The 24,926-nt window shown below is 38.5% G+C and overlaps 2 protein-coding genes and 1 long non-coding RNA gene across 29 annotated transcripts in view; 2 read left to right on the top strand and 1 right to left on the bottom strand.

The window, feature by feature from the left end:
- myh11b (myosin, heavy chain 11b, smooth muscle) overlaps nucleotides 1–1,302 on the top strand; it is a 155,171-nt gene extending 153,869 nt beyond the window's left edge. For 4 of the 5 annotated variants that reach the window (XM_069905658.1, XM_069905659.1, XM_069905660.1 and 1 more), the window contains one exon: nucleotides 552–1,302. In XM_069905658.1, coding sequence (XP_069761759.1) covers nucleotides 552–690 — 139 coding nt within the window. In that variant the 3' untranslated portion in view covers nucleotides 691–1,302. The remainder of the gene's footprint in view (nucleotides 1–551) is intronic. The other variant, XM_069905661.1, reaches the window with a different exon arrangement.
- nde1 (nudE neurodevelopment protein 1) overlaps nucleotides 1–24,926 on the bottom strand; it is a 43,145-nt gene that overhangs the window by 3,258 nt on the left and 14,961 nt on the right. For 21 of the 23 annotated variants that reach the window (XM_069905689.1, XM_069905693.1, XM_069905695.1 and 18 more), the window contains 7 exons: nucleotides 21,239–21,387; nucleotides 17,217–17,353; nucleotides 16,939–17,106; nucleotides 16,397–16,479; nucleotides 12,089–12,243; nucleotides 8,327–8,397; nucleotides 5,659–7,298 (listed from right to left, as the gene is read on the bottom strand). In XM_069905689.1, coding sequence (XP_069761790.1) covers nucleotides 7,255–7,298; nucleotides 8,327–8,397; nucleotides 12,089–12,243; nucleotides 16,397–16,479; nucleotides 16,939–17,106; nucleotides 17,217–17,353; nucleotides 21,239–21,387 — 807 coding nt within the window. In that variant the 3' untranslated portion in view covers nucleotides 5,659–7,254. Of the gene's footprint in view, nucleotides 1–5,658; nucleotides 7,299–8,297; nucleotides 8,398–12,088; nucleotides 12,244–16,396; nucleotides 16,480–16,938; nucleotides 17,107–17,216; nucleotides 17,354–21,238; nucleotides 21,388–24,926 lie in introns of those variants that run through there. The other 2 variants (XM_069905675.1, XM_069905676.1) reach the window with 2 other exon arrangements.
- On the top strand, nucleotides 7,928–9,425 carry LOC138746953 (uncharacterized). Its single transcript, XR_011347203.1, has 3 exons — nucleotides 7,928–8,645; nucleotides 8,778–8,889; nucleotides 9,240–9,425. It is a non-coding gene; the product is annotated as an uncharacterized lncRNA (long non-coding RNA).

The following is a 24,926-nucleotide window of genomic DNA, read 5'->3' as shown; positions in this document are numbered from 1 at the left end:
ATACTTTAATCTAATTTCAGGTAATGAGCTCTTCATCTTCCTCCTCCCCTTGCCTCTCTTCAGTTCTGCTTGCTCTCTCTTTATAATCACATTCTCACCAGAATTCCAACACTTGGCTGCCTTTGTCTTCTAATCATCCACTTCCTGACCCCTCAGCGTTTCTTCCCTCTATCTGCCAATCCTCTGTAATGTTTCACGCCCACATGGTTCAGCATTCCCATATGTGATCCCTGTTCCATCCCTCCCACTCTGTCCCCTTTACACTGGCTTCTACCCTAAATTTAACCATTCTCAATAAAGGTTTGGGCTTGAAACATCAACCGTTCTTTTTTCACCCACTGAATTCTTCCAGCAGAACGTGTTTAGCCCAAGTGACACCCACGTAGAACTAATTTATTGTTGAAAAACTATACAAACACACACATACATACACTCTCTATCTAAAATAGGTAGAGCCCCGGTCTCCTTTGAGAAGTTCTGGGTTGTTTGGATGGGTTGCCCTAATATTGGATTACTGTTTGCCTACTAACGTTCTGTATTTTCTGATGTAGGCGTGGAAACGAGCCTGTGCTAGGTGGAGCTCGGAGATCAGCTGGCAGGCGCGGAATGATGGATAATGCTTCACTAGAAAACTCTGATGAAGATGGAGGTCGAGATATGGACTTCAACAGCACAAAATCTGAAGAATAATGCCAGTGCCATAGTGTAGAAGGGGGAAAATATATATAGATAGGTCACACGATATTAACAGGGCACAGATTTTCTACCCTTCACACTATCTTGATGAAACAACTATTGTCACATGCATGTAGTCAAAACCAATTTATTTTACTAAATGTTTTACATGTATTAAAGTTTCAAATAGTCCAGCATTTAAAACACACTGTAAAAATGCAGGCTAAAACATTACCTGATGGGGTAAGATTCTAAAATAGTGAATTATTTTCTCACTGGGCCAAGAATAAAGTAGATCAATATAAGAATGCTCACCTAACTTACTAAAATGATTTGGTCTCACTCATTAACACAAATTTATTAGGGATGGGTGACCCATTTTTATCTTTATAGATTAAAAACCAAGCACATTACTGTACCACTTATAACATATGGCAATCAGACCATAGCAATACTATTCAAAATTCTAGGGAAGTGCTTTTGTAGCCACTTGAAGTACTGGATTTTTTAAAAAAAAGTATCTATTATTTGCAGTAATATATTCATAACTTGCGAGACTGTCTGCAAATTATTGCTCAAGCTCTTTATTAACCCATCATCATTAAATAAAGGTCTTTACATCACAAACTCAAGTACATTTATTCTTTCTTCCATATAAAGAAAAAGTGACAAAATCAAATGCATGTTTATCAACCACCCTCACAAATAATAATTACTGAACTACCAATCAAAATGGATGCGTCAGGGAAATTGGTACAATAAAACCTCCATTACTGGGAATTCCAGCAACCACCAGCAAAAAAAATCATGGAAATAGATAAAAAATGCACAAGTTTAAAATTACATGCCTCACTGTTTGTTCGCCAATCACACAATCTCAAGCAACCGGAAAATTCACTTACCCTGCATATACCAATCCCCAGAGGAGCTGGATACCAGCTTGACTTTTAGAAGCTCCTTCAATTCAGGGAAGAAAATAGTTCCAATAACCTGGGCTGGATTCTGTCTGCTCAAATCATCTATGGTTCACTGCAGTCCAATTTAATCTCATTCAAGTCTAGTTTTAAGCGGAAACTTTACATTGGTGGGGGGGGGGGGGGGGGGAGAGGAGAGAGGCGGTTATTAGAAAACGCCTATTGCTGTAGTGAATGGAAGTGCCCATGTGCCAGGATGTGTTTTATGGATTTGAAAATTAATTTCTGCTCTCAGCCTTTCATATTACAAGATTGGGACAGCGGATCAGAATGATATAACATTAGTACAAGTCACTTGAAGCATCAGATAACTGAATGTGTATTCTCCTTCCATTCGAAATGTTATTTCTGGTACCACATTAAGAACCCTGTTGCTAGGATTGTTGATTCCTATCGATTTCAATGGATGTAAACACTTCTGTCGAGAAATCAGAATTTATATTCTCCACTACACAAATTTAATTTTAGCCAGGATAAATGCTCTACACAAAACAAATTTTATATTAGGTAAATCACACAAGTGATCATTTACAGATGAAATTATGCCAATTCTAAAATTAGCCTGTATCACAACTTTAGTTTGTCTGGCAGGAGGAACTCAATTAAGGAAATGATGCAACATTAGGAGCTCAATCCATGACGGAAGACTGTGAGGCTTGTTCTTGGAAGATAGTTGACCATAGAAGAAATAAAAATGGAGAATCTGAAGATGCTCTCCCATGTAGCTTTCCTCTCCCCCATGACAGCCTGCTAACTTCCAATAGCTGGAAGAACCATGCCTTCAAATGTTAATGCATCATATTAAGACACTCTGCCTGACAAAGACTCGAGAAGGTTTTTCGGGGAACAGACAATAGGGGAGCAGAAAAGGGGAGTTAGAAAGTTCATCCTCAACCCCTTTAAGCCATCAAGTTGCACACCACATTGATCATTATTTATAGCAGAGTTCTTACCTTTAAAGCAATGATAGCACTTCCGAGAGAGCTGAACGCCATTAAATCAGAATTCACCATACATTATTGGCAACTTGCTTCTCCAGACATCTATTCCTTCGATGAAAAGATCAAAGTGCAATTCTAATAGCACCAAGCAGACTTACTTTTGTTGATCCTTGTCCCATCACAGCAAGTCACCCAAAAGTGATCAGCAAAATATTTTTAAATGCAGAAAATAAAATGGTTTACTGTTCTTTTTTAAAAGAGTAAAAGTTAATAAAATTTGTAACAATGCCCAACAGGTCAGCATAAACCAAATTCAGTCAAGCTAAGCCTCTTAAAATGTCAGATATGGATGCGAATTCCTGTTAAGGTCAGAAACAACTTACCTGCAAGATTTACATTGGCTGAGAGCTAACTGCATTATAAAAGTATCACTGCTCCAAAACCCTGAACCTCTGGCAGTTTCCAGGCAAGCACTGATTACCACATTTTTAAGCATATACCCTGTGCGATATGTCCACATTTTACAAACCAGACAACACCCCCTCCCCCCCACTATATCCATGTGGACATTGAAAGAACGCACACAATTTATAGCAACCGTGAGAAAGATGCACCAGCAATTTATAGTGTGCGTGGGAATATTATAGCCAGCATGAGAATGTAATAGCGGCGAGGAAAGAATGCTCACCATTTATAGCGGGCATGGGAAATTTTGATCTTGGGAATATCTCTTTGTACTGAATTACCATGGTGTTCCTATAAAAAAATATTCTGGCTAGGGCACTGCACTGTATCAATTTTAATCGCCCAGACCCATCCCTGAGGGAAGAGATGTGTGTCTGATTTGAAACATTAGAATAAAAATCCTGCTTAACTTTGAAGCCCAGCTATTTAGTTAATTCCTCTCTAAAGCTTGTTGCAGCAGGACATCATCTGTATAATGGGCAATTAATACCTCTGGGGGAATTTGACTGTGGTGTTAATTGTGGGAGATTAACTGTGATACTGGTATGTGCTTTGTCTCATGACCCATTTAAATGCAAATTGATTGTCAGTCAGAATTTAGAATACTACACCCACGTGGTAGATGCATGTGCACAGTATACAAAAATATTTTTTTATATATAAACACAATTTATAATTTTCTGCACATTATATGCATGTTCGCATCATAGGAGTGAAAATACAGTATTAGTCAATGCAACGCCCAGACAGGGGTTGAACTAGTAATCAGTTCTTCGATCTCACATTCCAAATAGAAAATAACTGCTAAAATGTTACTACACTGCTGTATTCCAAATTACGAGGTTCCAGACTCTAATTCATGAGCTCATCCAAGTAGCAAGCCCCTATATATTGCCCTTCTGACTTGCACCCATTGGCAGAGAAAAAAAAAAGGAGGCAGAAAAAGAGAGACAGAAAGAGAAAAAAGATTTTTTTTTAAAAGTGAGGTACCAGAAAGGTCTTCAGTATAAAGGTAAACCATTCATTCAAGCCCACAAAGTCAAATAAAGAACAAATTTGGAATGCGATACCCTTTATACACATTCATGAAGGTAAGTGCGTGTAATACATGTAGGACAAGAGACATCACAAATCTTTACTTGTTCTTTTATCCCTATCCTGCTACCCTCCAACTCTTCTATTTCCTGGTACTGAGCATAGGTCTTGGGCCCAAAATATAAACATATTCAGTTGTCTGGTCAGAAATTTTCCAGCAATTTGTTTCTCCCCCCCCCCCCCCTTCCCAATATCCATTTTATTGGATCCTTTCAACATTAGGTCATTCGGATAATGGTTGGCATATTAAAAACAAATCAATTCCCACTTAAACGTCATTGAATATCTGGGTCATTCCAGTTTGTGTAATTGGAGGTTTTCCTACTTTGAGAAGTTACAATAAGTATACATTACAAGAACACCAACTTAGTGAATCTCCAAACTGGTCAGAAGCAGCTGGAATCAATCTTTGGAGAACAAGAACATTCTGTTCCTTCTGTGACAGAAACAAAAGTCTGAAGTTGCTGATTGTAAATGTGGTCTGCTCCTATGATACTACATACAGTATACCTATTCATCTTTATTCATTGATAGCCAATAAGAAACATGGGCTTGAAAAAAAGTCCAGCTTCCAACTTGACAGGATTATGGAAAGTGCAATAGATTTTAAAAAATCAAAGACAAACCAGAATTCAAGGTCAGAAAAGATTATTGTGTGTTACTATTTCAGGTTAAGCAAACAACATTGCCAGACCATGCATGTAATTTTAGTCATACATTAGCATCAAAATTGCCACCTTAATACTCAAGAATAATTAAAACTTACAATACCTTCATGCATTGTACTTAAGTCACTGAAGATCCTTCCAAGTGGAATACATTTATATTCTGTAATTTTGTCAAACAGTTTTAACTCAGCAACAACAACAAAAAAAACTAAAGAATAATTATTCTTCAGGAAGGGGAAACCAGACGTGTATGATCCAGTGATCACTGGGGGGAATCAGAGGTGGAGAGGGGGAGCAAATTTAAGTTTTTGGGACTCCATCTCTGAGGATTTGTGAGGGTCCTGACTCACAACAGCATCTGACCACCTCTGCCCAGATGCTGTCCCTCCAGCTTTATTGTTCACTCAAGATTCCAGTATCTGCTATATTGAGTCACAGAAGATTTACAGATGTATATAGGTATGGATCTTTGGATGTGAGACTCCAACTGGATGAAGTGGCAAGATCTTGTCAGTATTCTCCCGTCAGAGGATTTCTGTTTACGATGGATAAATGCCCATTCTTTATCAGATTTTGACAGCAGGAAAAATTAGCATCATCTAGTCCATGTTTCCAGAAAAGCCACGGCCTACATGAGGAAGTGGATCCTCAATTTCTCATCACGAGGTACCAGTACCAATTCAAGAAAGGTTGCTAGTTCGACTAAGACGAGAAGTAGAACCTGAACCCTTTCTAATTTTGCAAATTTACTGCATTTATTCACAGGGCCTTAGTGTGACAAGACTACTAGAGTGACTGAAAAATCTTAAATGTTTAAAACAATGAAAGAATCCAAAATAATTCAGAATGGGGAATGGTAGCAACTTTATTCAGTTGTCAGGTTAAGAAATGCAGTAAAGTTACAGGATTATAAATGAGAAATGTCAATGTTCTGAAAAATATACAGCGACTCAAAGTACACATCACTTGAACCTTTTTCATGTGATTTTGCAATGATGAAATATTGCATTTAATGGGTGGAGACAATCATGTCAGAATTTACAGGCATGAAATTATTGGTACTTCCCCTCTAATACAGCAGTACAACAGCATCCCACAACCTGTCCATATTGGGAATCCATTAGATACTACCACAACAATATTTGTCAATAACCAAGCATCACACCACCAATAATCTACAGGTTGTTCATAATCCATTTTTGTTTAAGGTTCAAATGGAAGAGGCACCAATCATCAATATTTTCCACATCAGATCGGATGTGGAAAATAGAAACATATCACAGTCAGTGATGGCTGGAGATTATAATTAAGGCACCAAGTTGCAGAAATTAAACACAGGCACTAGGTGCAAAAGTCTGAAAATGTTATTCTCCAAGGCCATCCATTAATGGGTGCAAGGATAATCATGGATCCAAAACTTTATGCAGAAATAAAACATTGGTGCATTCAGCAGATAAAGCACACATCAGCTGTCATTAATCTTTATTTGTTCAGAACCATAATTCCATCCTCTGAAGTCCCAACCCAAGGCAAATCTATGGCTTTACAAAGACATGGTTGTCCCCCACATCAACCATTTTGCATTAGGCAAAAATACAAATACCAGTTTTGGCTCATGACAATTTGTCCCTTGCGCTCACACTTTCTTGCTGTGGAGGAAGATCCTGTTTAGGATTACTTCCATTTCAATGGAGCTTTGGAATTCTAATCTTGCTCACCCACCATGCAGCCACAAGCTTTGGTTAGTCAAGTTTTTTGACCAGACGAAAAAAAAACTTTTTGCAAGGCAATGCTTAACCTGGAAATCAATGTCGACACTCAAGGACTCGAGATCATTTACTAACACAGCCTCAGAGCTTGCATCCTACTGCTGCTATCACAGCTTTGTGGGTCTTGGCACCAACTATAGGATGTCAAAATTTAATAATCATTGATTTTTTTTACAATTCACCAAGATTCCTTAGAATTTATTTGCTTTTCGCTAGTATTCAACTCAACAACCAAACCATATTGAACCTCAACCAATGCTTCCACAAGATCAATAAGGCACTGATCTTTAAGGCACAATCCATTCTGTGCTCTTATTCATCTACATAGCACTTCATTATCAAGAACTTCACTGGTGATCCTTTTCAGGATCAAATATTTAGGATTCAATCTGTTAACCTTCCCAAACTAATGCACTAACCAACTTTCTTAGTATATTTTCTAATGTATCAATTTGAAAATTCAAAACAATATTTCCTTAGGAACTATTCAATGTTCTTTATTTAATGCAGCTTACATCAAGTCAAGCAAGGTTTGAACCAATTATCCAGTTACAAACAGTAATGGATGTGTCAGAGGGCTGCATCACTAGTGTATTAAATGCCAGTACAATGCTAAAGTCCTTGAAACTTGCTCAACTTTTAGTGTTTTATAATCTTGAGAATTCATTCATCTAAATCTCACGATCCATGTCCTTTCTATTCCTGAGCCCTCTAAGTGAAACAAAATAATAATTTGTTCAGTTTACCATAAATGAACCTCACCACTGCATTTCAATTTTGTACACATTTTGGACAAGTTCTGCACAAAGCATTATTGCACAGGTTTCCATTTAAAGCAATTAGAACAGATTTGGACTGCCTCAAGCTTATAAAACAGCATCTTGATGGACAGGCCACAGATTAAATATTTACAAAGGGCAAGAACAGGTAGATGGACTGCTCACATCATGCACAAATCCTCCAGTTGAGAAAGATTTTACAGTACACGAATTGACAAATGAAAGTTACATGGGAATTAGACAATTATAAACCGATTGCAATGTTGAACAAGACCAAGAGAATACACAGAATAGTTATATTATAGACTGGTGCATCATTGAATACAATTTTCTGGAAATAATTACGGTAATCTGGCATCCATCCCCAAGAGACACACATCAAAGATTTGGGGGAGAAAATAATAAATGTCACAATGTTTATTAGCACCTTTGCATTGAGCTAATATCTTGAGCCAACATCTTCAAATAAGCCAAAGTTATGCAATTAATACTGAATAATGAACTTGGGACCCATTAACTTAAACCAGTTATTTTGATCAAAAACGACAAGTAAAAAAAATTCCCTTAGTGGCATTTCACCACTTAGCCAATTCCCCAGTGTGACGGAAAAGTGCTGCAATAAGTATATAATGTAGCTCCAGAACCAAATGTTCAGGCCAAAAAAAAAACCTTCAAATTTTTAACTAGCATCTTTCAATTATTTGTTCATACTTATCTCCCCTTTAAGATGAAACAGGGCTTCTAAATATAATTGCAAAATATGGGTCAGACACCTTCAATATGAAAGAAAAATCTTACTTTTAGCTTCTGAAAACTAAACTTCAATTTGCACCAGCAGAAAATAAACTTTCCCCCCCACCCCCTTAATGAAAAGCAAATAAGAACCTGGTTATAAAAAATATTAATTTAACATGTCAAATTTAAAAATTACCCCTGCTCAGAGCAACATTTTTACAACACCTTGTGGTGACACAGTTGCCTGCCTGCAGACTTTTGAGGCAATCATTCCAAATTCGAGTCTTTTGGCTAATCTGAAAATGCAAGCAGAGGGAGAGAAAAAAAATTAGACAGGAGTTTCAGGAAATAAAATGAACCATTTCAGCAAGACGTGCAAACTGTTGATGTTTCAAAGAACAGACAGATTTTCAGAGAATTTCGTCAATATATGTGTGTCTGGACTGTGCATAACGACCGTTGTTTCATTACAATTGCTTTTTATTCTGCAAGTTGCAGGAGAGAAGACGACAACCTACATGGTTCCAAAATGGACATGTATCAGGTAATATGCCATTCACAACAACCACAAAGAATCATTTCTTTGTTTATATTCAAAATTTAAAGCTGGTACTTGTGACATTCAAACTATATACAAAAAAATGACCCAGTCACACTATTTAATTCTACTTCCCAGACAGGCACGCCTGTCCGTGGTCAACTATCCTGCCAGGTTGACTCCACATGCAACTTTGAGGAACACCTTGTTTTCAGACTTGGCAGTCCCCAACAGGACTGCAACACCACAGGTAACCTCCCCTCTCCCTTTATTTTCTCAATCCCTCTCTCCTCTTGCTTGCTCTCATCTTTCTGGCCCCATTCCTCCTCTTGCTTTCCCCTCACACACCCTCTCTACCTTCCTGTCACCCACATCCTCCCTCCAGCTCCCCACCCCATTCTTAGGAGAGTGCATTTTCCTTAGCTCTCTGCCTATTCCCCCATGGCCTCCGAGGTGCTCACATTCCCCCTTCCCCATTTCTTCTCCCTCCTACCTGTACTTGCCAGTCTTCCCGATATTTATTTAAGATCCTGCCACTCTCTTGCTATTCCCAATGAATAGTCTCAGCCAGAAATATTAATAATCTATTGCCTTCTACAGATGCTACCTGACTGCAGAGTTCCTCCACCAATTTGTTGCTCCAGCTTTTCCAGCACCTGGAGTCTCTTATTTACCTGCAAGCTACAATAGGAATCAGGGTTGTTATGTGCTCTGACAAGAAATCATCTGAAGCTGACAAGCAAATGGATTAAACCATCACTGCAAACTTTCTACTGGGAAGAGACCCCTGTGATCTTGGTTAGGGTGTCACAGCAGTAATAACAAAAGGGCCTCACCTTTGCAAACTTGGAGAGAGCTCTTTCAGCAGAGATGCAAGTGATGCTCCAGGTCAAGGGAAGTCATTTTTATGGAGACAGATTATTCCAGCATGCAGAAAATAACCATAGATTTCAGCATACAAGGGACACCCCCACACACTTTTTCAGCCTCATTTTAAGGGTTTATGTTATATCCGTTGACCCCAATTTTCTGGCTTCCTGATGTGCCCCATTGACTGGCGTACAAGTTGACCCCCAAAGCTTGTGATCCCTGAGATAGGCCACTGACCGGCGTATATGTCGGCCCCCATAGATCGCGCAATTGATCTGCTGGGCGTTGGCTGGAGGTGACTGCTATCATGGAGGGTCCATTGACACAACGCAGCACGCGACAAAAATATAAAGCAAGCTTCAAGTTGAAAGTGATAGGAATGGCCAAGAAAACCCAACAACTGCATTGCTGCAAGAAAATTTGATGTGCATGAGCAGTTGGTAAGAGATTGGAGGAAGAAAGACTTTAAGAAACATACCAAAAAGACAATATTCGTTGAGAAAAGAAATCACTCGCTGGCCAGAGTTGGGAAATCACGTTGCAGAATAGGTACGTGAACAGGCAAGATTGCGACATAGTCACCCAAAATAAAATTTGCACCAAGTCACACCCAGACCTCAGTGATGATCTGAGGCTACAGTCGGCTGGTGGAATCATTTCATGAACAGAAAAAAATCATTCCAGCATGCCAAAAAACAAAAATTGCACGGAAACTACCAAAGGATCTTGGTCATAAAGTTGTAAGTTTTCACCAGTTTATTATATGGAACCCAACAGAAACACTAGCTTGCATTGGTAAATATTGGAAACTTGGACGAAACCCCCATGAACTTCAACACGATGGGCAATAGAACAGTGGAATAGAAAGGTGATAAAACTGTGCAAACCAGAAGTATAGGCCATGAAAGGACCAGGTTTACCGTGATGTTATTGTGCATGGCAATGGGACAAAGTTAAGACCCATGGTAATCCTCAAACACAAAATTAAACCAAAATGAAATTCCCTGCATTTTCATGAAAAAGGATGGATGAAAATTATATAAAACTCTGGGTACACAATGTGTGGAACAGGCGGCCAGCCAATTTATGCAAAAATCAGAGTTTGCTGGTTCAGGATCAGTTTCATAGCCACTTAACTGAGAACACCAAACGTAGATTAGCACTACATAATACTTACATGGCGGTTATCCCAGGTGGCTTAACATCTATATTGCAGCCTATCAATGTCTGCTTGAACAAGCCATTCAAAGACCATGTGTGAGAGGAATGGAATACATGAATTTCGAGTGCAGAAAAGTAGTTTACAAAAGGCGGGGCAATGGGCAATGTGTCCTGCATCACTTGATGTGCTGTGTAACTTCATGCTCAAGGCATGGGACAAAGATAAAGTAGAGATTGTGATAAAATGATTTTAAAAAATGCGGCATCTCTTGTGCAATTGATGGCACAGAAGATGATTGGTTATGGGACACTGACGATGAAGCTGAACCCACCTCATCAGATACAGACTGGGACCCATATGATCTCTGTTTAAACAGTGAGAGTTATGGATGTGCTCGCTGCCATCTTTGCTTCAGAAGATGTTAGCAAGAGTGATTTTGTGGTACAAGGGTGGAAAGAAAAAGTTTGAAAACCACAGTTTTAATTGTACCTAATGGACTTGTTATGTGCACGGTTTCACTTCTCCAAAGGAAATGGGCCAATGTCAATTTTTCTCAAGCAAAATATTTCAGTAACAATTGGGCCAAGCACAGAGATTCTCAACCTTCCCTTCCTTAAGCAATCCCTTACTAATCATAGAGCCCCTTTGACATAGGGAACACAAAGTGGTGTGTGAGTGGAAAGAAAAAGGTTGAGAACCATTGGTGAAGAGGTTGGTTCCTTTTTACATTCTACCTGGCTTTGCAAAGGTGAGGCCCTTTTGTTATTACTGCTGTGACACCCTAACCAAGATCACAGGGGTCTCTTCCCAGTAGAACAAGAGCTTTGTCTTTTGGGGAACTTTACCATGGATAGTAGATCACTAATTCTCAGAAATTGTCTTGTGTGGCCAGGAAGTGCTTAGCAGTAACATGGAAGTTTGACTCCCATCTACTCATAGATAGGTGGTCTTCAGAGATGAATAGCTGGATCCCACTTGAAAAGGTCACATACAATCTTAGGAAAGGATACAACACCTTCCTAAAAGTCTGGCAGCCTTATTTAAAGCATCAATATAGAATTACAATTGCTACTAGGTAGCCAGTAGACCTCTATAAAGATTTTTTAACATTGTGGTATTTTCAGGTCTCCAAATGTTTTACTGTACACTGACAATGGGATGCATTTTTTGTTTATTTTTCTTTGTTCTTTCTCTGTTTAATGGGATGTATAGAAGGGAGGGGGTGGAGGGAGGGGTTCTCTTGATGTTTTGAATTTGGTATGATTGTTAAATACATTTTAAATGATAAGTAAAATATTACAAAAAATCTTGGGAACAAGACTCAATCTGGCTAAACTTGCCTAACATTTTCCAAGTATGCCGAAGCAATCATAATTTCTCAAAATAATGTAGGCCTGTTAAAATAAGTTTCACTGACCCTTTGTCATATTGGGGTAGATTAGCATTTGACATCCGGTTATCATTGCTGTCCTTGACTGCATGGTTTCCATTCTGAGCAGTTGGCAGGGTTCCACGGTTTGGAGACTGATCCCAAGCAAAATTGCTATAGGATGCAAGCTTCGACTCCAAGGCCTGTATAAAGATAAAATCAAACTCCACATTTAGAAGTGAAATTCCCCAATTCTGTTTCAGACTTTCTTTACATCATTGATTTTTGTCAACCACCACCTTTCACACATGAGGTTCCTTCCCCCTTTTTTTTTGAAAACCGCTCCAGCGAGCCAGGCGTCTGTAAGGAGTTTGTACAGTCTCCCCGTATCTGCAAGAGATTCCTCTGGGTGCTCCAGTTTCCTCAGACATCCCAAAGATATAAATGGTTCGTAGGTGATTGGTCACATGGATGTATATGAGCACAGGCTCATAGGCCAGAAGGGCTGTATCTCCAAATTAAAATGAACGTATTTTATGTTTTTTTATTTTTGCTTTGCCTCCGGAAAGCTATTAAATATTGCACTTGCAATAATCTAGAAAGTTAGTAGAATCTCACGAAAAGTTTCCTGCAGCTCGCTCCATAGAAAAGTTATTCTAGTCAACAGAGTAACCCAAAACCAATGCCACTTCTCTGCTCTGAAGACAAACATTGATGCTGCCTCTCCCTCAATTATTTCTCAACTGGATTTAAATTTTCACCTCTGCCTCATTCCATATCCCAAAATATTTTTCATTGAACTCAGAGAACTGGAATTATTTAGAAGTTGACGCAATGAAGTCCAATATCAATGGAAGAACGCTGACAAGAGAGTGACCATGATGCAGCTACTAAATCCACTGCACATCCTTAATTGCCTACAACCCACCCTTGCCTTGATCCATTCTATCTCTGGGCTTTTAAATTTATGAAAACCAGCTTCCTCCACCTTTTCGGACAACATTCTGGCATTGATCTTTCTCCAATCATGTGAGGGTTACAGTTTTCAACATCTAAGCTTTAAAAAAAAACTTCAAGAGGCCAACTAGAATGTTATCTGGAATTATGAATTTTGGGTATATAAACAGTATGAAACTGCCTTAATGGAATTTAATGGAAAATGTTTCCACTAGGGAGGATTAGTAAATTTAGAGAACAGGTCAAGAATACAGATGAAATTAGATTAATTTGAATGTATGAATTGAATGATCTTAACTGAACTTCATAATTGATTGTGGCAGCAGAATTTTTTTTAAAGTTAGAATCAAAAGACTGAATTAGAGAAGAATTTACAATTCTGGGGATCATTTGGCTAACACTTTCAAAGGACATGCAGAGACAGTGTTCCTCCTTCAAAAACTCCACAATTCATTACTCCAACACAAAAATCAACATGATTACTAGTCCTTCAAGAAAGCACAGCAAATACAATGAAGTGGGAAGAAAGGGAAAGCTGGTGCCAATACTGACAACTGTGATCAGGCATTATTGTGTTTACTGACGCTGGCTCCTCTAACCAAATAATAGCCCGAATACGCCTGAGATTGTCTGATCTCGGAAGCTAAGCAGTCTCAGGACTGGTCCATACTTGGGAGGGGTGACCGCCAAGGAACACCAGGTGCTGTAGGTTTCTGTGAGGGGCGCTGGGCAAAGTGGTGACTGTCTGCCTGAGGGTAGACAAAAAATTTCATGAATGTTACATTCTAAATGTAGTATTACTTGACAATAATGGAACTTTTACCAGTAACTATGGCACCGCTCCTCCCAATTTTTTTAAAAACATGTCTGCAGTACAAGAATAGAGTTGAAGTCCATTTTTGTGTCGACCAGTAAAAATCCCAACTGTAAAATCAGTATAGATGATGCTTCCCCCAAAGTTTCAAGATTTTTGTAAGGAATCTTTCCTCAAAATACATTTTTTTTTAAAATCAGGCCTCAAATGCAAATTACTTCATTGAGTCAACTACCAAAAATTTTCACTCTGCAGAAAATCCAAAACTAAAATGGAAATGACCCATCAAATTAAAATGATATTTACTGCAGTCTGCCAAAGTCCTTTTTAAAAAAAAAACTAACTGAAGACTTGATCAGCATACAGCTGAATGACGGGTCAGTGCAAAGTCAGGTCACACTGACATTTAGATACCTGATTAGCATCAGAGTAAAGGCAATTGCAGTAATTTTCCCAATCAGGGCAGTTTTACAGTGCCATTTTTACCCCCAAAACTGCAGTACACGAGGACTTTTGAGATACTGTGCTCCAGGGAGAGTCTGGTAAATAGGCACAAATCAAAATTTGAAGACTTGGCAGTTAAGGCAAATATGAAAACTAGCAGGAATTTAAGAGAATGAAAAACATGTATCTATGCAAAAGGCATCAACTTCTGGCATACAATTGACTTAAAAATCAATCTCTGCAAAGTTTAAAAAGGTGTCTTGGGAAATGATTGACAGCAATAACTCTGGAGCCCAATAATTCAAGGTGACCTCAAATCTGTGGCTTAAAGAATTCAGCAATTGCCCTGGATCAAGTTCATTCAGAGTGAGTAATGTCTGCCTACAATTAATTGGTCTAGGAAGTTAAAAGCCAGCTAAAAAGGAGTTGGGAGAATTATTTGTCCTACCTGGTGAATCTGAACTAATTGTGATGAATTAGGAGTACAGTGATTAAGCAAGCTCATTGCCTGCTATGGTTTGTTACATGCTACATTAACAATATACAATTGTTATTGAAAAAATTAGTTCAGGATTTAGATTTACCAGAATCCAACAGCTCAGAGAAACATCAAATTACAGGATCACAGCAATTCCATTACACACAAGCTTCTGTAATTCCTCCAACTATTCAGAAAAATAATGTGCAAATTCTAATAATATTTGCTAATTTAAAAAAGGTGAAGAGGCATACCCAACTGGCTGCAAATGTTCTTTTGTTCTCACAAATATCCTAGGCATAGCTTTTTTTAAAAAAAAACTCCCAATGCCATTAGGATCAGCTGTCTATGGCAGGTTACAAGTTCATTCTGTACACACTAGTGAATTTTTAATCATTTTCAATAAGCAAATACTGTAGTATGTTTTGTGGGTTGGCAGAACATTTGTAAACAGTACATTAGTAAATTAATACATTTTGTTTTTAAATTCTTGACAACCAATATACTTCACAAGCTATTTTCAGTATTAAACTGTACTAACAATTCATCACTGGAGACAAACTCTCATTCATACATCGAGTCTACACTACAAAAATTGACAGGGAAGCAAATGTACAATTCATTTATGCTCCCACAACCCTTCAGATAACCTCAAATAGTGGAGGACTTCAGATAATTTGCAAAATATAGAAAAACTGTTTAAGAAATCAAAAAGGTTTTCAAAAGCCCAGTTTAACATAATATTCCTCACTACCAGAATCAACTGGTAATATTGTCCATGATAAACATGCCAAGATCCTTCATTGAAGTCCAATTCTATAATCGGAACTAGCCTTTTAAATTGCATTGGCAAAAAACAGCATAAAATGAGCCAAGGTTTCTTATCCAGCAACACAAGATATAACAAGTGGTCTGATAACAGTGCCACAACAGGTTTCACTGTTTCAATAAAGTTACTTCTGTACATCGTGTCAAATTTAGCAAATATATATGTAGACATTAATTTATCAAGGGACCATTGCTTATCACTTCAATTGATATTGACCCCAACTCTCCTCCCCTTCAACAAATGCCCCACAAGAATGGTTTAAAATTATACCTCGTTTTCAGGGTCACAATGAAGCAATTCAAGAGCTTCCCAGAAAGAAACAACAGGGCCAATGAAGTTGGAAGCCAGTCCCACAATGTACTGCAAACCATTTAATAGAAAATTACCTATAATACAGACTTTTAAGGTCAGAATTAGAGCCTGGAAACATGGATTGAACACCAGAGCAAAGCCAAAACCTCCACTCCTTTGTGAATGCCATTTTAAAGAACTAATTCAATTCTTAGAAGAATTTTGGAAAATTCAACCATGAAGCCTTTTCTCCCCCATTTGTCACCAAGGGGTAAAATAGTGAAATGCAATGCAAATTTTTTTTATTTTAAACTTAATTACATGAGCTCTAAAAGTCTCTTCTATACACTCTTACAGGAATATAAACATGGAATAGAAAAACTATTGAACTTTCAGTATTTTTTGTTTCAGGAGTGAACAGGCCTGGAATATTTTCCCCAAGATCTCATTCTTGAATAAATATAGTCATAAATTTACTGAGGCCAGGGATGATAGAGAACCAACATAGTCAAGTAAACCTGCACTGAATGCTGCAATCCTTACCCCAACTTTTCTAAGCAAGTCTCCCACTATGTTAAGTGCAGATATCCTGGCTGATGGAGTCAAAGGACTGCCAGTGTAACCATCTGGAAAAGTTTAAACAGAAAAGTACACAATGAATGATAAACTTGCAAACATAATGTAGTCAAATACTAATAGGCATTAAGAAGGCCTTAACAAGACTTCACTAGTTGATCATCAAAATCTTTTCACACACCACCACCCCCCCCCCCCCCCACCAACACACCCACTCCAGAATCAATTCTTATATCCTCAAGTTTCAGATTTATTCCCAGAGTACATACATGACAACCCCAAGATTCTTTTCCCTACAGGCAAGGCAAAATTATCACTTATTGAGTACAGTTTTTTTTTGGACTAAAAATGAACAGATGTAAACAAAGAAATTCAAATAAGCAATAACCATGCAATTGATGAACATGCTACATACTTCAATCTAGCTGGGGAAAGTAACATTTCTGTTGGCATATTTAATGACTGACTGAACCAAACAAACATCAATCTTTTCAATGAAAGAACAGTACCTTTTGTGACTAAGGCAGGTGTGGAGAACACACTGTTGGATCCTTTGCAGAGTAGTGGGGTTGACGGTATTGTGGATGCTTGTGTTGTACTTTCAAATTCCAAGGAGGGATTTGAGGGTTTTCTGACCGTTTCAGGTTTTTGCTGCACTGCCAATTCTTGTCTAAGATCTGAAAGATGATCATTTTTAGTGGAAAAGCCTCCAGTAATACTTTTTCAAGACAAAATTAATGAGCTTTTATGCATTTCATTGCAGATCCAAAGTGAAATAAAAATTGACCTCTTGCTTCATCTTTCAGTCTTTGTACCGAAACCAAAAGGTTTTCCTTCTCATCTAATTCACTCTCCAGGAATGCATTTCTCTCAATTGCCTGGTTCAAACGCTGCTCAAAGTCTTCCAAGGACATAATAGTCGCTCTATGTAAAATGAGAAAAGAAATGATCAGGTCGTATCAAAGGGTATTTAGGATTTTAAAAAATCACATGAAGTACCAGTGCTACCAAACAAAAATAACTGACCAAAGGAAAAAAAAAGCAGAGATGGAAATTTATGGAATGGAGTTCTTCACAGACATCAATACCTCCCTGCAGCAGTCCATTGTCCCTGCAGGTTAGCCACCATCATTCCGGTTCCCAAAAGGTGACAATAGCAGGCCTTAATAACTACCTGTGGCACCGACCTCCACTATTATGAAATGCTTCAAGTGTCTGATGACAGAACACATCAAAGCACACCTCACAGAGATGCTGGTCCTATTTCAATTTGCCTATAGAAGAAACCATTCTACTGACAATGCTAAAACCTTGTCCCTTCACTCCGTTCTAACCCAAGTGGAGAACAATGCCTTATGTGCCAGGGTGCTGTTCATCAACTTCAGCTTGGCATATAATACAATCATTTCCCAAAGGCAGTGGAGAAGCTGTCCTCAATGGGACTCAACACCCCTATGTGACTGGATTCTGGTCTTCCTAACAGAAAGGCCACACTCTGTCCGAGTTGGTTACAGAACATCAAGTACCATCACTGAGCACAGGTGCATCACAGGGATGTGCTCAGCCCACTCCTGTTCATGCTACAGACCCACGACTATATTACAAAATCTAGCTTCAACAGTGTCATCAAGTTTGCAACTAACAACATTAGTTGGCCTCATCAGCAACAACGATGAGTTGCACTGCGGATAAGAGGTGGAAAATCTCGTAATATGGTGCAAGAGTAAAATCCAGAGTCCCAACATGGACAAGACAAAGGAGATGATTGTGGACTTTAGGAGGACCAGGAACGACTCCCCTCCACTAGATATCAATAACTCTGTAGAGGATAGAGTGGAGAGCACCAAGTTCCTTGGAGTCCACTTAACTCATGATCCACCATGAACACACATCTCACTTTTCAAGAAGGCACAACAGCAACTTCCCGAGAAGACTGAAGCAGTCAAGGCTACTGGCTACCATCACATCACTCTTTTCTAGAAGCTCCATAGGAAGCGTCCTGGCCAGCTGCATCACAGTGTGGTACTGTTGCCGCAGAGAAATAGATCAGAGGTCAATCCACAGGACCACAAGAGGGGCAGAGAGGAACACTGGAGTCTCCCTTTCTCCCAACCCCCCTACCCCACTCAACATGATCCACTGGAATCGCTGTCTGAAGAGGGCCCACAAAATCATTGAGAACACCTTCCACCCTGCACACAGCATCTTTCAGCTGCTCCCATCAGGAAAGAGATACAGGAGGATCAGAGCCACCACCGCCAGGCAGGTTATACTTGTGCAATCAGATGATAATAAACTCAATTTTAGATTTAAACTGGTATCCAATGAAATGGAAGCGCAAGTTGACAGCTACAAACAATTTAGGATTAAAAGGATATTACAGATATGTGCCGCTTAACATCCACAATACATTATGTGAAATTGGGGATTGTGCGATGTGGACATTGTGCGAACACCATATTATAGTGTTATACTTAGCAAAGCTATATGGAATACCTGTAAACTTTTTATCTGTAAGGAGGGATCAGTATGAAGAAAGAGCGGAGCAGCAGGATCAGTATGGGGACAGACACGGGGCTGTGGGCAGTGGGATCAGTTTGTGTATACAGTATACAACTTTCTATAGCTAGCAATCATTTTTTCTAAACTGCTGCAGACTTGCTCATGGTAACTGAATAATTATGGGGCTACGGACATGTATACAGTCGGATGTTGCCCAAATGGACATTAAGAGGTGCCTACCTGTATATGACAAGTTAAATTTCCTGAAAGTCCATTGCATTTAGTAAATCACTTTTATTTAGAACTTTAAAATCACTGTTGAACTTCCATCGTGAAACCTTTTTTTAAGAAAACCAAACTTTGCACAGTGCCATTTTCCACAATTCTCAGTTCCTTTTCTGAAATTTAATTTTTCCATCACCAACATTCCCAATCCTGGTGATTTTTTTTTTTAATGCCCTTGGTCGACTTTGCCAGAGTCAATCGGAATATTTTAAATATCACCTTACAAATGCCCCTAAATACAAACTGATTTACCATTCTGAGAAAAGTGAGAATGTGAAAACAATCTTCAGTGTTTGATTGCTGAGCTTCACGTTGTCATTGACCATCTTCCATCTGGCATATTAGGAAAGCCAAAAAGAGTTTTGTGTCTGGGCACAAAGACATTAAAGCAACACACTTTATGGTGGCTCTCAAAACAAGTTGTTTGCAGCCAATCCCTGCATTACAACTTACTGGGTCACAGAAATTCAGAAATCTTTCCCTAAAAATTTATAGAATAGAATTCACTCTCAGAATTTTCTGGAGGTGAAAAGTCAACAAATAGAACCAGAAAGGAACTAATTTTGTATTTTAAAAAAAATTTTCAGTTATTCAAGTGCAAGACTGGCCTACTCTTGTCCAACGAGGCATTTTTTTCTTATGTGCCAGGCTTGTGGATTGGGAAACTGTTTGGGAAGTGGAGATATCAGTGAAAGAGATGGGATTCAAGGAGGTTTCATTCTGGGAAAAGAAGTGCAGAAGGGATTTCAGGGAGGGGTGGCGGGGGGAGGGGGGGGTGGCGGGGGGGGGAATGTTAAAGTGTGGTAACTTAGTTGAAGCTTTAAGAGTCGCAGCTCCCCACCATCCAATGCTTCAGAGAAAATGTCTTCCAGACGAGGGGTGCTGCAGGCTGCACTGAGAAGTCTGTTCATATCGAAATGAAGTGGATGTGACAAAAAACTGGATTCAGCAGCGACTTCACATTAAAATCTCACTGCCCCACAGTACTGAGTGACCAAAGATGAAAGCCTTGTCCATCCAGTCAAATGTTGGCTTCAGCTGCGTAATGACAGCTCTGGGTTATTTTGACCTCAAGGATAAAACAGCCTACACAAAATGAAAATCTTTCCAATTATTTCAATGGGGAAAAAAAAGGTTTGTGTTACAGGAAATTGCAATACAGACTGTTTTCTAGAAATGTAATCCCTCTATAATGGAGGTCACCTGCATAACTTTGAAAGAAAAGTGCTCAGTGCCGAAATTAGAAACAAGACTCAAAGTAAAAGCATTACAGAACCACAAGAGGCTGCAGATGGTAGAATCCAGAACAAAGAAAAGCAACATCTAAGAGGGAAGTATACTGAATGGTCAACATCTTGGATCAAGTCCCTGCATCAGGAGTGAAGAGGAAAGATGACTATTATAAAATATGAGGGGGGGGGGGTGGATGAAGAGGGTGAGACAGGGACGAGCAGGTGATAGATGGGCAGATGGAGAAAACTGCTGGAATGCAATAGGTGAGATTACAAAGACCAAAACTGCTTGAATCTGATAAGGTAATGGTAACCATTAAAAAGGCAATGAAGGGCAGATGGAGTAGGTATCCAGTGAGTGAATTAATTAATAATGTTGATGGCAGATGGATGAAAACAGATGAGCGTGAGGTGGAGCAAGAGAAAGGGGAAATGAGAGGACCAGAGGTGGATGGAAGGGGGCATGGTCATAAGCGATTCAAGGAAGAGAATCTGAAACAGCACAGAACTGTGAGCTCAGGATGCTCAACATAGACATTGCATTGAATTTTTTTCTTTCAAGCTCCCATTCCTCAAGTCCCCAATATCCTTGGCATTAAAAAAAAACCTGATCTTGTATAATCTTGTAAGAATTTTCAGCCCTTGGAAGAAAATAAAAGAAACAGTGGAAAAAAAAATTCAAATGCAACTGACTCTGATCTTCAGGATGTGGCCAACCAGAGAAAACACCATAATCTTGCAGCTATTGCAAAGCTTCAATGTGGTAATAGCCTTTAAAAAAAAATTATACCTTTTTGCTCTTTCTAAGTCATCATTGACTTGCTCCAATTCTCGTATGTACTTCTGCAGTTGATCTTTTACTGCCGTCGTTTCAGTAAGCTCATCTTGCAGCAAACCAATCTGCTTATAATTCTCTGTATGATGTTCTTCTAGTTTTTCCTGAAACAAAAAAGTGTTAACAACAAGAACTGATGAGACCCACATTATCCCAGTACGAGTAATAAAGGCAGTTCCTTCTTCACTCAGATTCAGTGCAAGTTTCTCCTTTATCCAAGATAAATGTTAGTAACGTTTCAGGCCAACAATCCTTCATCAAAATTACTCCACTACCTCTGATGTTTATTTCAGATTTCAAGTATCTGCCTTTATTGAACTATTTAACACTGATCATATAGAACAGTTTACCAAGTGCTCTTACCACCCAAAAGGAACCACATACAAGCACAAATTTTCTTTATTGGAGGATAGGAGAAAGGAGAAATATGGCATTTAATTTTCAATTTATTAATGCAAATAGATTACAACCTTTATGGAATAAAATCTATTCGATTGAATCTAAATGCAATTATAAACATACAAAATACAAGCCGCTCTTCTGGCCCTTTTCATACCACAAAAATCTAACCCTACAGAGTTGGTAGAGAGGAATACAAGATTTAATCTACTTGAAGATGATGTAATAATCTATTCGACATTACGCAAATTATATTCAAGATTAAAGGAATAGGGAATAGTATCTGGCTACTAAGTAAATTGAGATAAAAGTGAGATTATGGTGATTATACAGAGTATAAAAGAAATACCCAATTTAAATGAAATAAAATATTTAGGTATATGAATAGAAAATAACTTGAATAATATACTTAAATTGAATTCTAACTCTCAATTTAATAAAATTGATTTTTTTTTTAAACAAATGGATGGAATTACCTACAACTTTGTTGGGAAGAGTTAATTGTATAAAAATGAATATTTTTCCTAGGTTACAATGCCTTTCAAAAATTGTCTATATTTATTCTAAGAATCCTTTTCAGGAATTGAATAAATATGTAATATGAAAACCACTGTTTTAATCATACCTAATTGACTCATAATGTGCACGATTTCATAACTCCAAAGGAAATGAGCCAATGACAATTTTTCTCAGGCAAAATATTTCAGTAACAATTGGACCTGGAGCAGTGATTCTCAACCTTCCCTTCCCACTCATCTACCACCTTAAGTAATCCTTTACTGATCAGAGTACTGATGGCATAGGTGGTAGGTGAGTTGAAAGAAAAAGGTTGAGAACCACTGGTGTACAAGATTATGAGAGACATAGATAGGATGGACAACCAGTGCTCGTTTCCCACGGCAAGCGTAGCAAACATTAGAGACCACATGTACAAAGTGAAGGGAGGAAGGTTTATGGCAGACATCAGAGGTAAGTTTTTATACGTAACACTGAGAGTTGTGGGTGTCTGGAATGCCTTGCCAGGGATGGTGGTGTTGACTGAAACATTAGGTAATTTAAGAGACTCAGACAGGCACATGGATGGAGAAAAAATGGAGGGTTTCAGGGTAGGGAGGATTCAGTACTTTTTTTTTTAAAAAAGGAAGGTATGGGTTGGCATAACATTGAGGGCCAAAAAGCCTGTACTGTGCTGTACTATGTGATGGTTCAGATTCTGGATAGGCTAAAGGATGTTAAAAGTACTAGTAAAGAAAGCTGCAATTAGAAGCAGACGTTAAATTTAAACTTAGACGTACAGCAAGGTAACAGACCATTTCAGCCCACCGGTCCATGCCACCCAATTAATCTACACTCCCAGTAAGTTTTGAACAGTGGGAGGAAACCAGAGCCCCTGGGGAAAACCCATGCAGACACTGGGAGAACGTACAAACTCCTTACAGACACCGCAGGATTCAAAACCCTGTCCTGATCACTGGTGCTCTCAAGATGTTGCGCTACTCATTACGCCAACCATGCCACCGTCAGAAAAAGCCTCTCACAAAATTCTTTGTACACAAACTGTATGGAACAAACTTACAATCCAAATTAGCTTTTAAGTTTTAAAATAAAGCCAAAGAATATAGAACCTCAAATTCTATAAAGTTCTATTGGTCATATTGGAGCTCTAGTTCATTACTGGAATTTTTTTTTTAATTTAAAGGCCACCATAGGAAAGCCTAGCTTTATCTTACCAATATGACCAAAGTGCACAAGTCATAATCAGGAATATCAAATTCTTCCCTTCCTCCAATATCATTACAGTCCATGAACTTTATCTCCAGTTTTCTACCCACTATCAAAAATATGCCTCAAAACTGCTCACCAATATCCACGTAGAAGTTGTCCTAGTCAAAACACTCTTCAAATAAAACCCAAAATTCCATTTTTACAAGATCTTGATCCATAATTCTCTATGCCACTATACAAAACCTCCACATCTAGAAGTAATTGCTTTGACAGAGATACAATATTGGTTAGTTGAAAATAATTCCATTGTTGTCAAACTAAACAGAATTAAACCAAATATTTGAAACTCTAGCAGATTACATTCATTCCATTTTAACCAAAACTTTCCCAATTATTCTCATTGATAAACCCCAAATTATATTCACCACTAGCATCTACAAATCAAAAATTTCAGCAAATGTCATGGTAGATTCCAGCAATCAAATCCTTATTTTCTTCAAGTCTAAACAAATGCCTTTATGCTCTGCTTAAAAATAAAAACAGGTTAGCCAAATGTTTCAAAGTTCAATACAAATTACCCAACACCAGAGATGGATTCAAGGATTGAAAATTTTCTGCCAAACCAGAATCCTGCAAATTTATCAAACAAACAAACTGCACATTTAAAATTTCAAATTCTCAACCACACTATTCTAGCCCCAGCAGCCCTGGTTTGAATCCGGCGCTGTCTACAAGGAGTTTGTACATTCTCCCTGTGCCTGCGTGGATTTCCTCTGGGTGTTCCAGTTTCTTCCCACCCTTCTAAAAGTACAGGGGTGGGGGTTGTTGAAGGTTAATTGGGTGTATTAGGGTAGCCTGTAGGCTGGAAGGACCTGTTACTCCGATGCATGTTTAAATACCAAATCATGGAAACACTTGATTATACCCAATACCCATTTATTGTGTCAAGTCATGAATAGATGTACTTACAGAACAAACCTGATTGTAATGCCAAATTAACACCATGATAAAATGAGCCCATTACATGGGGTTTTGTGCCAATGAGAAGATAGCCTCCTTAATTGACTATGATCCTTGAACCCCAAAATAAATTCAATCATTATCTCTCCCTATCCATACATTTTAAAAATAAAACAATAATTAATGCAGAACATAATATTCATCAAGTCAAGTCATGTTTATTTGTCATTCATACCATACTCATGCAGTGTACAGTGAAAATGAGACAGCATTTCTCCGGACTATGGAGCTGGTTATTTACATGGCTAAATTGCATCAGAAACTTATTTTGTATAAACATATCACTTATAAATATCATGTTACACTTTTGCAATCTGGTCGTGAGGGCCCAAATGCTTCAGTACCTCTTCACGGATGGCAGGAGGGAGAATTGGAGTCCTTAATGTTTATGGCCTTCCGCAAACAGTGGCCGTTATAAATGTCTAGCATAGCAGGGAGAGAAACCCCAATAATCCCCTCAGCTGTTCTGGGATGAAGTTACACAAGATGCTTTCAATGC

Source organism: Narcine bancroftii, chromosome 12 (genome assembly GCF_036971445.1).
Source record: "Narcine bancroftii isolate sNarBan1 chromosome 12, sNarBan1.hap1, whole genome shotgun sequence".
Taxonomy (NCBI): Eukaryota; Metazoa; Chordata; class Chondrichthyes; order Torpediniformes; family Narcinidae; genus Narcine; species Narcine bancroftii.
This window is presented reverse-complemented; position numbering and strand designations above follow the sequence as displayed.